Source organism: Sturnus vulgaris, chromosome 1, assembly GCF_052056855.1.
Source record: "Sturnus vulgaris isolate bStuVul1 chromosome 1, bStuVul1.hap1, whole genome shotgun sequence".
Taxonomy (NCBI): Eukaryota; Metazoa; Chordata; class Aves; order Passeriformes; family Sturnidae; genus Sturnus; species Sturnus vulgaris.
Window position 1 is genome coordinate 6,319,909 of NC_142243.1, and position 15,317 is coordinate 6,335,225.

Genomic DNA, 15,317 nt, shown 5'->3' on the forward strand with positions numbered 1-15,317 from the left:
GGTCAGTATTCCCTTGCACATGCAAGCCAGACACAAAAGCAAATTGTTCTCAAATTCTGAGCAGAAGCAGCAGGGCGTTTTTTATTTATTGCAATCACAACCAGTTGCCTTCTCTCCATCGTTCCAGGCAGATGAATTAATTAATTGTCAGGAGCAGCAGGGGCACACTGCTAAATACACATGTACATGCTACCAAATTAAAGAAAATTGCTACATTGAATTCTTCCCCAGCCTGTTAATTACACACAGGTTACACCCACCATCACGGTGGGTAAATACTTGTGATTTTGCTTGGGGAATTACAACAGGATTGCTTGCTTAGAATATAATTTGTGGCAACAGATTGCAAGCTTTAAAAGATTATTAGGTGCTTCTGCAAGTAAAATCAGCAGCAACAGTTATCACAGCATATCCGAAAGTCATAAGGCAATGTTCATTTTCATGCTTCAGCTGGGAATGCAGAAGAATCTTTGCTGTGGGATAAACCCCATCAGCCCATGCAGACTTGGTGTGACAACTCTGGCAGTGATGCTAGAGGCAGGTTACACAGCTAGATCATTCATCAGCCTGTTCTTCATGCTTTTTGGACTCATTCCCTGAAGTTATGATAGGCAGGTGGGCTGAAAACTCCCACATGTGCTTTGGAAAGATAACTATTCTCCCAGCAGAGCTGTAGTAGCAAAATAAAAGTATTATACCCTGGTTTCTCACATTAGTAAGCACTGTGAATCACTTTGTGTTGGTCCAGGAGAAGATGTAAAGAGAGAATGGGCAGAGATATGAAACACACCTAAAAACCAATATAAATGCACATGGAGATATAACTTATTTTATCCCAAACAGACAATTTGGGATAAAATATCTCTTGGAGATAAGGAATACAAACACACAATGCAAGTACAGTACTAATCAATGCACAAATAAGATCTAGTAAAAAAAAACCCTTATTCTAAGTACTAAGACTGTTCACCTAACCAAAATGAAAACAAAACAAAAAAAACAACCAACCATCAAAAAACAACCAACAACAAAATGTTTCCTGCATTGGCTTTGTGCAAAGCATATATGGGATCTTTGAGCTCTCTGCCCAACCTCAGACTCCTTAAACCTTAAAACTGGTTCTGCTGGAGAGAAACGTCAGCCCCTGACCTGCAGAGAACAGTGGATCTGGAATAGGGCTAAATTAGCAGCTTGGTGTAACCCTACCCTCAGCCTACAGCACTGTGCTCCCCAGGGAGGTGAAGCAGCAGAGCAGAGCCCTGTTCTACATCAGATGTGCTGGTTCTAGTGACCAACTGCACTTGTTCAGGGCTAAACTGGTTATCTCACACAGCACTGAGAAAAAAAATCTCCTAAAATGCTCTAAGCTGTTATCAGTTTTCATGCTTTGCAGCACAAAAGGATCCCCAGCTGGGCACTAGGGAGAGATTTTGTCCTGTTGTGCACACTAAGTGATCATAGGTATGTTTCAAAAATACATCTAGAACTATCCACTGTTGAAAACAAAGCAACAAAACGAGACATGTCTTACAGTGTCTGGCATCTAGCAGATTTAGCTTTCCTTTTTTTGAGTGAAGCATACAGTGATAGTGGGGCACTTGCCCCAAGTCAAGCAGCTCTGGAAGATTTCACTACAAGGAATAAGATTATGAAAGCTGCCCCTTGTCATTTCACCTGGATGATGGAATCTTTCTCTCTTCCTAATCTCTTCTTCCTTTCTCCTGGTCTAGAGTTTGACTCTGCAACAGGATTGTGGCCAAATCCTTCATCTTCAGGCCAAGAGAACACGCCCTGACCTCTTTTACTTGTTGCTCTGGTTTACATAAACCAAGTGAACAACCTTGTATCTTGTGCTGTTAAGAATTATCCACCCTGAAGGTCATCCAGGCCTTCCTGTATAAGATCCCTCCCTATGATTAAAACAACACCTTCATCTCCATCTTCAACAAATTTGGTTACTGTGCTTCTATTCTTTGTCTCAGCTTTTTTGGCAAAGATCCAGGAGTGACTCCACTAGTTCTGTCCCTCCATCCAGCACTCATCCTTTCAATACCAATCTTTTCCTTCATCTATTTTCTTATCTGGCTTGCAATTCTTCATCTTATTTCACAAGAAATATTGAAGCACACTACACTTAATCACTACCATATGATAATCCCCAGTGCAATGGGCTAAGATAGCAAATTATTCATATTTCACCACGAACTGGTCTCTCGTCATCCTCACACCACCCATCTCAGCCCTGCCACAGGCAGAAATTTTCAATTTTCCCAACATTGTTAGTTATTTTTGTTCCTTGGCTTTATATTGGAAATCTGATTTTTTTATTTTTTTCAAGATAAAGTCCTCTCTAAGAAGAAATTTCTGGTCCCAACCTAGAATTTAAGGAGCATTGAACTGCAGGAGCGAGAAAAGTCCTGCCAAAGCTACATGTCCAGGAAAATGAATGAGCTCTGCTGAGAAGACCCTGACCATGGACAGGCAGAGACACTGCTGGAAATCCAGGCACTGCCTGTGCCCAGCACATCTTCACAGCCATCTCCTCTGCTCTCCTGCCGAGGGTGCTCCAGCAACAGATCCTTGATTGAGCACACAACCTTCCCCAGAGGATGTTCTCTCTGAAAAATCTCTGGCTGTGGTTCAGTCTGTGGTGAATTTAGTTTAATTTCTCATAACGGGCTGAAAAAAAAATTCTGTCAAATACAAACGGGCTCAATCTAAATAGCCTTTCAAAATGTCTCTGAATTTAAGTGAAAGTTATAAAATGCTCCTGAACTCTGTTCCCTTTTTCTCCTACAGTGAAGACATTTATGAAGCACTATGGAATTCTGTTTGCTTTTACAACAGGGAGTTATTTGACCTTTATTTTGCCTTTTCACTTAAAAATTATTTGAAAGGCAAGTAACAGAAAAGGAATTACCTCCCACCATCCTTGACAGAGACAGTAAACACTGTTAGAGACAATACACCAGATAGATGTCTGCACTTGTTTCCTGCCCTTCCACTGAATCCCAACAAAAAAGCCCTTTGATAAAGTTAATTGGATGATTCTCTCATTCTGCTGGAATAAAAGAGTTCACAGAGACACAAGAGCTGACTTCATTAGACTGAAAGGTAATGAAGGACTTGCTCTCCCAGTGCTCACATTCACCACCACTGGTCCCCTCCGTTCTGCATGAGCTGTACCAATTGAGATGGCATCTTGTTTTACAGGGTCAGAGATGTCACTTCCCAAAACTAAAGCACAATGACACTTTCCCAGATTAAAATACAATGGGATGAGGCTGGCTGCTCTGGCAGGCTCTGAGAGCTCTGCACTGCTGCACACATGGTCAGGGGAAGGTTTCCAGCAGTGAGCAGGGCTGCTCAAAGACAGAAAGCAGGCATTAGGAAAGGGAAGAGCAGAGCAGGCTCCCTGTGCAATTCCTAATCCCTAAGTACATTTATTTTAAAGCAGTGGATGGGGAGGAGCTGTGCACATCACAGTGCAGTGGCTGTTGTACATGGCCTTGCCCTGAGGCTCTCTGCATCCACTGCAGGTGCCCTATGATCCCCATCTTCACTGCTCACAAATAATGGGCAATAAAAAGACTGAAAAAAGTAAATCCAAAGGAGATTTATTTGCCGGTGATTGAGGAAGTAGGGGCTGAATTATTTTTTCTTCTCCTCCCTTAGCCAGGGGTTGCTCCTACCATTCCCATGAGTCACTGGTCAAAACAAAAACAATTCTGGGACCAGTAGCAGGACAAAACACTCCTTGGACTCTTTCAATATTGGAGTCACTCCCCCAACGGTCTGATTCTAGTTCACCAACACTTCCCTGCATTACTGATAGCAGAACAGGGAGTTAGTGCCACAGTTGGAACAAAACTTCTACTTTCACTCTATTCCTTCATTTGTACATTGTGCATTTGTTCATTGAACCCAAACTAATCCTTTAACACTGAGTCACATCCAGAATCCATGAATAGCTGATTAACTACAGTTATTCTCAAAATCTAACCCAGGATTTGTGAAAGACTTCCCAAAAAGTCTGCATTTGATGCTCCTAGGTGTACCAAGCTGGCCAAATGGAGATGGGCTGTTTATTTGCAAAATGCGTTTTAAGTGAGTCATGTCATTCTGCATTAGACTCTCTTGCTCAGAATTTACCACTCTCTTCCCTCTCATTTTTGTATGAACCACAAATTGTACCACTAATGAGTCTGTCTGTCTTTCAAGGCACTGATAAAGTATGATATAGTACAGCAAGAGAATGTTTTGTCTGCTTAGAAACAAAATGTTTAATTGGTGAGTCTCCATTTATTTTAGCAGCTGGGCTTTTATGCATTTACTAAGCTCCATGTTTATTCAGTCTCATTCCAGTTTCTTAAATCAAAATGACTTGTGCTACTCTTCTATATATGTGACACCAATGCTATGACATTTCTCAATCAAGTTTATAATTCATTTAAACACCCACATTTGTTCAATAAGAACCATTTACAATTAATTTCAATCCAAATGAGTCTATTATAACAGCATCATTAACTAGCCAACATTAGCTATTTCATTGTTTTGCTCAGGACTAATGTTTGACAAACCTGTACATTATCCTAATTGCAAACACCATAAATATTAACACAGTAATTGCATTTTTGCAGTCTTTTGAAACTTCACCTCTGCTCCACGATTTATTCACAATCAACACTTGGCAGAGAAAGCTCTGCCACTTCATTCAAGAGTGTTTCATCAGAGTTGTTTTGATTTAATTTCAAAATATCTTACTTTAACAGCTTGTGCTTTAAAGACACTTAAGCTATTAATAGGATAGAGCCACCTTTGTAATCTAACATAAACATCTCACCAGCTTTCTCCCCACACAGAGAAAAGAATTTTAATGCACACTTATTTTCCAAGCTTTTGTCTATATTTTTGTGACAATTCTGTTATTTCCATAAAGAAATGGATCAATATTATTCTTCAGACGTCTTTTCTCCCACCTCCTCCCTCCTCCAGCTATAATTTGCTAGCTGACTCCTCATAAAAAAGTTTCTTGTGTAACTTTTTTACTTTTTAATCATTCACAACCCTGGGCTTTAAGCTGAAGGTAATAGCTGTCAGTTTCCTGTAATTTCCATTCTTATCCTTTGACCTACATATGAGATGAATGATCTATAAACATTCAAGGTGTTAAGACCTCTAAAATTGATAGAGCCATTTGGGTGCAGAGGGGCACTCATCCCTGACTGCTGCCCTGCCACACCAGAATTATTTTCTGAATGATGCTCCCAGTCACTCATGATTTTCCAGGACTCTAAATTGTCCCTCTTCCACTGTCTTTTCCCAGGCTGAGGACATGCAGGAAATCTGATTGCTTTTCAGCTCCCAGTTGTCCTTGTCTGTATTTCTGTCTTTAATGATCCTCTAAGGTCTCTGTGCAGGAAGGATTTGAGCCATTTCTGGAGAGCCCCACCTGTGAGCATGGGGCAGTCAGCAATACCACTTGCTTTAGACAAAACCACCCACACAAGTGTCAAGGCATTTTGTCTGGCAACAAGAAGGGCAAAAATATCTGTCCCAGGCACCTTTCTCCATCACACCATGCCGAACATTTCTACACAAGATCCTTCACGGTATTATATTCTCCATCTTCAAAAGAGTGAAAACTATCCTTATCCTCTTCCTGCCATTAGTCAAAAAGGAAAGAAGAATACATCATTCATAATAGCAGACATATTAATGAGAAGTGATTAAGGCTGAACTTCAGGAAATGTGTGTCACTTTACCATTTCTGCCAAAAAATTCCTACGAGAACCTGAACAAATAATTCTTAACATGAATTTCCTAGCTGTGTAATGAGGATTGTTGTCACAGGATAATGACTGAGAGACACTTGCATGGTAAACTGCTGAGAGTTTCTGGGAAAAATGTTAATTCAGTTTCTAAAAGCCTTTCAAAAAGAACAGAGAATTAAATTAATGGCAGATCAGGAAGATGGGTTGTGAACTACTCTTGAGCTATAGTCCAGGTGACAGAAGAGTTAAGTGCAGGAAGAGAGACATCCCTGATGAATTGCCTGTCTCCAGCATGAGGAGTGAATGGAAAAAGCTAAAGTACTGATGAAATACTGACTTTTAATAGACAAAAGTTACACACCAGACACTGATTTCAAACTTGTACCAAGAAAAACCTTCCTCCTTGAAGAGTAATTTGGGGACTTTTTAATGTATCAGCAGTAGGAACTGGCAACTTTTAGTTAGAATTAAATAAATTCTGCATTCTGATGCTACTCGTCATTCACTAACGAGTGAATTTTCTCATTGAGGAAAATGACATATTGGATGATATTTGTGGCAATGGATTTTAAAAGATGATCAGATTTTTTATCAGAAGTGGGGCACTGCCATCTCCCTTCTTATCATTTTGTTGCATGTGTTGAACAGAGCTCCAAGTATAATAGTAGAAAAAAAACACTGGGTCTGACACACTCAGTCAAAAAGGTCAGTTAAAAATACAACTTCAGATATTAAGCCCCAGCTCTATGGGTATTCCAAGGTCAGCTGCACTTCTACAAGCAGAACTTTCCCCAGCGTTTAGCAATGCTCAAAAAAAGAGCCAACTATTGAAATGTCCTTCCAGTTCTCCCAAGACATGAACTCATCAAAGTCCAAGTGGTGATCTCAATAATCTCAGAGGTCTTTTCCAACCTAAATGATTCTGTGCTTTTGTGCAAAATGAGTCCTGAGACCAGTTAGAAGAAAATGACAGGATTCAGGAATGGTAGAGTGGAGAGAGTCATTAAATTATATTATGTAATTCTGCACATCAGGGCAATTAGCCTTGGCACATTATTTCCTCATGACTGAGATTCGTGCATCTTTCTCACCTTTCTTTGTGGAGAGAAGGTGATAAATGGAAAAATAAAGTTTTACCAGAAATCCCTGCCTTCTTCCAGCATGACTGTCCCTTCCAAAAACATCACATCGTTCACTTTATTCAAACTCTCCAAACAGGCACCTTTTGGTAACACTTTATATTTTAATTTCCCTGGCATCTGCAAGAGTTCCTCAGCATCAGCAACTCCTACCTCAGTCTAAAAGGTCCAACACAGAAAGAACAAGGCCAATGTTATAAATGTATTCAATTGTTGATGGATTGTACAAATTCTTAAAACATCTGTCCTTAGCTGTGAGGTGCAAAGGAATAGAAGCTCATGCTGTCAACAGAGCTAAGCTATTATTGTTCTAGATGCAGATCAGCTTCCCTCACTAAGGAGTATTTCTTACTTTGCCTGCCTTAAACTAAACCTGCAGACTCTCTGCCACATGGCTTGTAGGAGGTTTAATGGTCATGGAGGTCCACAGCCTTGTAAATACCATGACAAGTGAAACTGGTCTGCAGAGCAGCTGAAGATCAGCTTTTGGGGGTGTCTTTGGGTTGGAGGAGAATCCCTCTTTGCCAAGCCCAGAGCATGGCTGGTAGGAGGCTTCCATTTAGCAGCTTGTACTTCAATGCTTTGTGCAAGAAAATGAGGAGGCCAGGACCCGAAGATGACAGATCCCACCCACCATTTTTATTGCTTTGAGGATTGTGTAGGCACTGTATAACCATCCTCAATGTCATCCATTGAATGTGCTGCCCTGATCCTTTTTAAAGCAAGCCAACTCTGGGACTACATTGGCTTAATTTAATAGCATCAGAAAAACAAATCAATGCCTCCAGAAGGATAACCTTGAGTTAATCCCACATTGAGGAGGAATTTTCTACTTTGTTCATGAGGAAACTCTACCACTATGGCTTCAGCAAATGAAGGCAGTTCATTTTTCCAGTGCCAAGGACAGAGAGATCAAGGACAAGGAACAGTTAAACCCTCCATAGAGAGAGCAGCCATCAGGAGGCAGCTGCAGGAAAATCTAGTAACAGCCACAGATTCCTCTTTGGGCAGTGTATATTTCTGCAGCAACACCTCAGATCTTGTAAGGTAAAGATATTCCTGAGAATACAGCTATGCAACATCACCTCACTGATTTACAGCTCCGTTACACACATCTGCAGTGCCTACAACAATACCACCAGCAGCTTGCATCCTTTACAGGTTACACTGCACAGGAGCTGTCATGGTAAGGTCTGCAAAAGCCACTGGGTTGGCCTTAGTGCACCACTCTCAACAGGTTAATGGTATGGCAGGGAAGAGGAAAACCTCAGGCTTTTTTAAGCCTGTCAAATTGTGTGTACCACAAGGGATTCAAGCACTGCAAAGAAGGGGAAGCTTTGGGTAGCTCCTACCTTGCGAGAAGCATTTTTGTCTGCGCTCTCCACATCACCGTCCAAGAATGGCATGGCAAATGAGCTGAGATCCTGCAAGGACAGAAGAAAAATTGATGTCTGTTATTAATGCCTTCTTCCTTCCATCAGAGCATCCCATGACTGAAGCCCACAGGTCTGTTTCCAGAGTGCCCACTGCTTCAGCCCTAGCATTTTATAACCTGCAATACCACAGACTCTGATGGTTCTCCTCAGCTGTGAAACAATGTCAGGTGTAAGTTACAAGTGAGCAGGGAGCCCTCAGCAGCACTTGCACCACACCACCATCAAAAAGTACCTGCACAGCCAAAAAGTCCTGTGTTAAAATTTTCAAGGGGAGGTACTGAAATCCCACAGAAAAATTGGTAGGAAATTATAGTTTAAACACATCCACTTGCTCAGCAAATGCCTATCTTGCCTTTAGTGGGAGGTATGATCTTAAAGCACATTTATGGCAATAAACACAACCTGAATGAAAGTATGTCAACATTCTGAGAAATATGTAACTGCTAAACAAAAGACAGAGCAAACTGACATGGTGCTCTAGGAGGTAATAACTGATTCATTTGCACAAATGTGAGAGGAACACCCAATTCTGCAGGACTGAAGACAATAAAGCCGAAAGAAAAGCACACATGCTCATTTTTAACTAACAAAAACAAACTTCAATTATATTCCACCTCCTGCCGTCTGTTCTGTTTATGATACTTCATGTTCCAGCCACAGGGCTTTTAGAGCTCCTTTCTACATACATAAGGAAATTATGTTAGTGTCAAGTTTAGCATTTGTTTAATCAGAAAAGTACATAATGAGCAATTCTGTCACCAGAAGCATGAGATTGCCTAATGGTGTGTGCTGAAGAATTGAGTTTTGGGTTCCTAAATGGTGTTTTAAATGTCAGGAATACCTCCCCAGCACAGAATCTCCCAGATGCAAGGCATCACCCTTTCCATGAAATGATTCAGTGCTTCTCAACCACCACATCTGCATCCATTTAAAAGAGTTCAAAATATAAATAAATAGCAATTTCACATAAACTTAATTTGTGATCAAACAGAGCTTAATTAAAAATTAGCACCATCCCTGAAGTCTGCAGGGCTTGCTTGTCTTCAGAATTCCGAGCAGCCCCAGGTTTAATCACATCGCTTTGTGTAATCATACTAAAGTCAAAATATGCTCAAAAATTGTGTATAACTCAGGCATAATTCTTACAAGTGTTTGAAAATATTCTGGTTACATAACGAGCAACAAAAATAAGGAACAAAATATTGAATTACTGGAACTGAAACACATGGGAGTAATTCATGCCAAGTTGAAAAGGGAAAAAAAAAAAAAGCAGCAGCCAGGCTTGGCCAAGATGGCCCAAATCATTAGGCCCTAAACAAATGTATTCCTGACAAATTTGTCTGCTCCCAGCCCTATCTATGCCATTCAATGGGAACTATCTACAAAGCTCAACTATGTTACATCTCCCTCTTGCCTGGGCATCTGTGCTTCACATCACCTTTGTTTGCAAATAAAAACATAAGGAAACATCTCAAAAACAAAGGAAGAGATTAAAATTAAGATTAAAATTACTTACTCCATATAATAATTAGTTAGCCATAAATGGCATTTATAAACACCATCATTATAGAGATTATCATAATCATTATTATTATTACTATTTCGTATGCTACTGCAGGACCTAATTGAAGAATCTCTGTGAAGACATTTAAGAGCCTAATGAAAGTTATACAAAAAGATGTCCCCTCATGTTTAATTTAGCCAAAGGATTTACCAACATTTTTCTCTACCCATCTTCAGTAGTGCAAAGCTGGAATCTGAGGTGTGCTAGTAATTTTCCATAAAAAAATCAAGAAAAAAACCTCTTTTGAGCTCCACATACTAGTACCTCTATATTACTCCCTAGTGTAACTTCCAGGGAGGAAAGCAGCTGTTTAGGAAGGCTGGATTCTGGATGGCAGAAACTGGGTTGAAGGGGACACAAACCTACTAATAAGGGTTGAAAAAGCTGCTCAGAAAATCTAGAACTGCTAGGAATGAAACCAAAATGCCTTATTTGAGCAGAAACCTTCAAAACCAGGAGAGAGTAGATAGATACAACTATTTTTCTAGGAGCTAAATTTCAGTTCTCATTTACAATTCCAAATTTAAAGCCACATATATATTAAAGTCTGAAGTCTAATAGTATCATGAAACCCAGATGAGAACTCTATTCTGATTTGTAACTCTCAGGTACCATGGAGGTACTGTGACTTCATCTGTTTTTGCATCCAGAACACATCTCTACCTGTAAGCCAAAATAACTGGAGCTGGAGATTTCTGGGCAGCATGAGACCTTTTTTTGTTAATACAGCACAGCTGAACATTTCAAAGTGACTTATAATTGTACTTTTAGTCCTGTGAAAAAGTCTATAATTGTAACTGCCACCTAACAATTTTTTAGTCTTTCATGGGATTATATATATGAAAGTATCCATTCACAGATGGAAAAAAATACATATATCAAATACCAGGCTACAAATTCTGCTCTGTCAATTACAATTTGTTGGTTAAGCAAGGAAATATTAGGTGGTTATTTCCCCCTTCATGAACATTTCTCCAGAATACAGATAGATAACAATTTCTTTCTTGTTCCTCTTCTTCCAGAAACACATGATGATGCAGTTGATGATAGGGTAACTTAAAAAAAAGAAACCAAAAATTAAAGTGTTCCAAAAGTGTTCCAAAATAGCACAGAACTCTGGAGTGACCAATGGTGCAGCCCTTGCCCTTGTCATAGATGTGACTGCTGTGATCTGATGCCAACAGATACACACAGAAGGCTTGCTCTGCCACTGGCTGGGGACTGACGCTCTTCTTAGACAGCTTTCCTGCTCTCCAGCTCTGCTTTACTCCACTTGGAAACAGCTCCCTGGACAACCACATGGTTCTGCAGAGACACTTAAAGCTCCATCAAAGGCACACAGTGACGTCCTGGAAGGAGGAAGAGATTTCAGAGTGCAGAGCCTTGGCTGCAGAATGGCATCGTGCCTTGTGTCCATCAGTCCTGCACTGTATCCTTGGACAGACAGCTTCTGCAGAGACCACAGTCTGTGATCACCTCTGTACAGAGAAAAAGCAGGTCCTAGTGCTGCTAACCTGGCTTTCCTGTCATGCTTGTGCTCCTTAGTCAGTCCTTCCATCACTCTGCTCCATCTGACAGCCAGACATCAGCCCTGCCATCCTGTTAGAAAAAACGACCTCTTGAGAACTTTAGATTTACTTAATAGCCACAGAGCTGCCTCAGATTTATTTTGTTTCAATCCACTTTTATTTACAAGAGGTTGTCATGGCAGCTCCTGTTATATTCACTGAAGAACACAGCCCCAGGGACAGCAAAGGTTTTCCTGGAGGACAGCAGAGCCATGACACAGCAGAACCATGGCTCAGTGCTCCTGTCCGCAGTCAGGCTCCCTCCTGGGGAGGGAAATCTCCCACAACACCTATGCAACAGGTGATTTTTCAGAGCAAGTCAGGATTATTCTGTCTGCATTTGCATTTATCTTCTCTACCACTTCTTTCCCTATTTCCTCTGGGCAAACAACAGATATCTGGAAGGTAACAGATTCTTCACGTGAATTTCTCCTCCAAAAGTGAGATTAACTCTAATATGATTCTGCTCTGGGTTACCCCTACATCTAGAGGGTGATCCTTCTTAATTCCAGCCCCTTTTCCTCTGACATCCCTTATATCAGAATATTTTGGATTATGTGAAAAGAAGTAAGAATAAAATTTTTGTTCTTTGATATCCTGGGAAAACAAAGAAGTTTTTCTCAGAACTATTTTGGAGACTAGGAAAGAAAACCACATTTGAGGATGCAGAAAGCAAATACATTGGCTGGCATAGTATAGTCAAATAGCAAGATCTCGCTAACCAAACCATTTTTCACCTTTTCCAGCCAGTTTCACTGTTTCTTTCCTTACTGGGGGGAATTCCTGCCAAAGAAGGTTTGCACAAACATGCTGGTCTGGAGGCTGCTGAAATTGGAGACCTTGGTGTAAGAAGAGGTCTTCCAGTAATTCTGTTGCAGAGAGTGCATACTTAAATAACAGACCACTAAAGCCTTGAATCCAATAAACAACACAGAATAAACAGGATTCTTGTTGTATTATTGTTTAGTTTCAAGGCTACTTTGGCAGCCAGGCTGATAAAGCTTCTTTGCAAGGGCTGAAGCCAAAGAACCAGCCAGGGCTGGGACATGCAGTGACTGACAGGCCAGAGACCAATTTCCAATGTATTTTGGGTGGAAGTAGGATCTTTTTATGGCCCTGCTTGACAGTGGTCCAAAATTTCAGGGCTGGATATCAAAAGAATATTTCACAAACAGCTCCCTGCTGGCATCTTTTGCAACTGTCTATTCAAACATGAGGAATGACTGTGAACAACACGGGGATGTGAAATCTGTGCCCACCGTGGTGGGTCCCCATGAACATGGTCAATTCTTTAGCCACATTTCAGGAGTGACTCAGGTCAGAAGAACTTCATACTAGCCCCATAACCAACCTCTGCTGAAAGTCTGGGTTCATCAGCTATAAACAGCTTCAGAGTCCTAGTGTGGGTAGCATCACGCAGTCCTGACTACGGGTGGTGTCACCTTTGAGGCAATACTTTTCTGCCTCACTAAGTTCTATATATGTGCTAGGATTGCACCAAATTTAAGGATGTGAAATGCCTGCCAGACATTATAGTTTCTTTTTACAACATAACTCAAGCAGAAGGTGACCCTTTACTGAGGCAGTTTTCAATATGGGGAGACAGCTCCTTTAATAAAATAAACAAAGAAAACAACAGACAGAGGAATTAAGCTGAGTGCTGACAAGAGCTCTGATCTCACAAAAGATTGCTACAAGCTGCACTCCTCAGCATCACACCTTAACAAAGTCTCCTCCTCTGCTGATATTACTGAGCTATGAGCACTTCAAGTATCGTAGCAAGGACAAAGAAGGTCAGGATTTTTATTAACATCAGCTGTGAACAGTTTTTTTCATTGCATTCTGCACACCAGCAGATTTTTTTTAGATCAACCTTGAATTTGTACCTAATACAAGCCTATGTAAAACTCTGAATAGCAAATATGCTGCATATGCTAATAGCCTTTGAGCTGAATCCACAGTTTGATCTCTGTGGAACAGAGAGCATAGCTTGGTAGCTCTGCTTGAATAGAAAATTGTCTTTTTCTGAGAACAATCCTATCTAGAAGCCTTTGGGGATTTACAACAAATCACTCCATTATTGCACAAGGAAAGATTCAAAACTGACATACACAGGAATTTCTGTCCTTTTGTTATTGTTGTTTTGATATACCAGCTATAGTAAAGTATAATAAGACTTGCTACATTCCTTTATCCCTTTAGGAGTAGGTTGCTCATTGCTTTGCTCTTCTCACTCCCCCATGCCATCTAGACTGTAGCATGTGTTTTGGAGAGAAATATATGTTGCACTGTGAGACTGAGGATGCTGGTGACTAAGTCTCAGTATGACTCAAAGGGAGTGGGCAGGAACAGATGTACAAAGCTGGTTGGATTTGTGCAAGCCAGCTTTGTACTGCACAAGGCTATTCAAATTTATTTGTTTGCTATTACTTCTAAGGCTATTTATATTCATAATAAACATCCAAAACAACAACCAAAAAACCAAAAAAGCCCCAAAAAACCAAATATGTACGTCTGGTGAGTTTGAGAAGGTAGAAATAAGATATAGATTGATTGGTGAGTCTGTACCTTGAATCCTGTCCTTAGTTCTGTGCTCCTCACTACAAGAAAGATATTGAGGGGCTGGGAATTGTCCAGGAAAGGGCAAGGGGGATGGTGAAGGGCCTGGAATACAAGTTCTATAAGGAGCACCTAAAGGAGCTGGGGAAGTCTAGTCTGGAGAAAAAGATGCTCAGGAGTGACCTTATCACTCTCCACAACTCTCTGAAAGGAGGTTGTAGCCAGGTGGGGCTTGGTCTCTTCTCCCAAAACAAGCAAGAGGACAAGAGGAAATGGTGGAGATGGCAGGTTTGCCTTGAACTCTTTGATTTTAGAGGCCTTTTCCCACCCTAATGATTTTATGTTTTCTGTCCACAGTATGAAGATTCCAGAGGCAGCACAGTCCAGGGGTTATTGTGCAGGACCAGCTGTGTGCACTTCAAGGTGGATACAGCATCAGATTTGAAATAATAGAAGGTAAGTCCCCCTAAATGACATGCCTGGAACAAATGGGAAATATTCAGTCCTGAAGAGGAACTATTTAAAAGAGTGGAGAGTAATGGCTGACTGAAATCTAACCCAGATCTCAGTATGTGAAAATCCCCATCCATCAGGTGATTATTCAATGTTCTATGTAAAAAAACTCACATATGAAAGCTTGGCAGGAGAAAACCAGCCTATGTGCAATTCAAAGGCATTTCTTACAGCTTCAACAAGAAGTGGACATGGTCCTAAAGAGCTACTGAAGCCACTGTTCTCACCACAGGTTCTTCAGCTTGGCTTGCCAACACTTGGGCAGAAAAAGCTGCTAAAACTATGAATTTCAAAGGGAAGGGCTTAAAGAGAGCCATGAAACCAATAAATCCTTGATATTTCCCCAAAAACAGATGTCTTCCAAGCTGTTCTTCCTGAGTTATCCTGATCATGGGATATTGGCAGCATCCAGCACACTCTTCTTAATTTCTGAAATTCTTAACTGATCCTGACAGGAATTAATCTCCAGAAGTCTACTGCAAATTCATTTTTTTTTTGTTTCTGGGGCTGTAGACAAGATCCATCAAAAAAACTTTCAGGAGAGCATGGATTGTTTTTTTGTGTTGTTTTCAATCTCAGACTTAAATCACTAGAACATATTCCTATGGTGTTTACAAAAAAAAAAAAAATTTTCTTTCAAGCCTTGTGCTCTCCTGCCAGGAAACCCCACCATATCTCATTGGTGATTCAGCCTTGCAGATGAACTGAGCACAGACGGGATGGGATGGGATGGGATGGGATGGGATGGGATGGGATGGGAT

General features: G+C 40.7%; 1 protein-coding gene across 6 annotated transcripts in view; it reads right to left on the minus strand.

The window, feature by feature from the left end:
- PRKAG2 (protein kinase AMP-activated non-catalytic subunit gamma 2) overlaps window positions 1–15,317 on the minus strand; it is a 209,934-nt gene that overhangs the window by 135,429 nt on the left and 59,188 nt on the right. For 5 of the 6 annotated variants that reach the window (XM_014873672.2, XM_088158335.1, XM_088158064.1 and 2 more), the window contains one exon: window positions 8,269–8,340. In XM_014873672.2, coding sequence (XP_014729158.1) covers window positions 8,269–8,340 — 72 coding nt within the window. Of the gene's footprint in view, window positions 1–8,268; window positions 8,341–11,430; window positions 11,516–15,317 lie in introns of all 6 variants that reach the window. The other variant, XM_014873674.2, reaches the window with a different exon arrangement.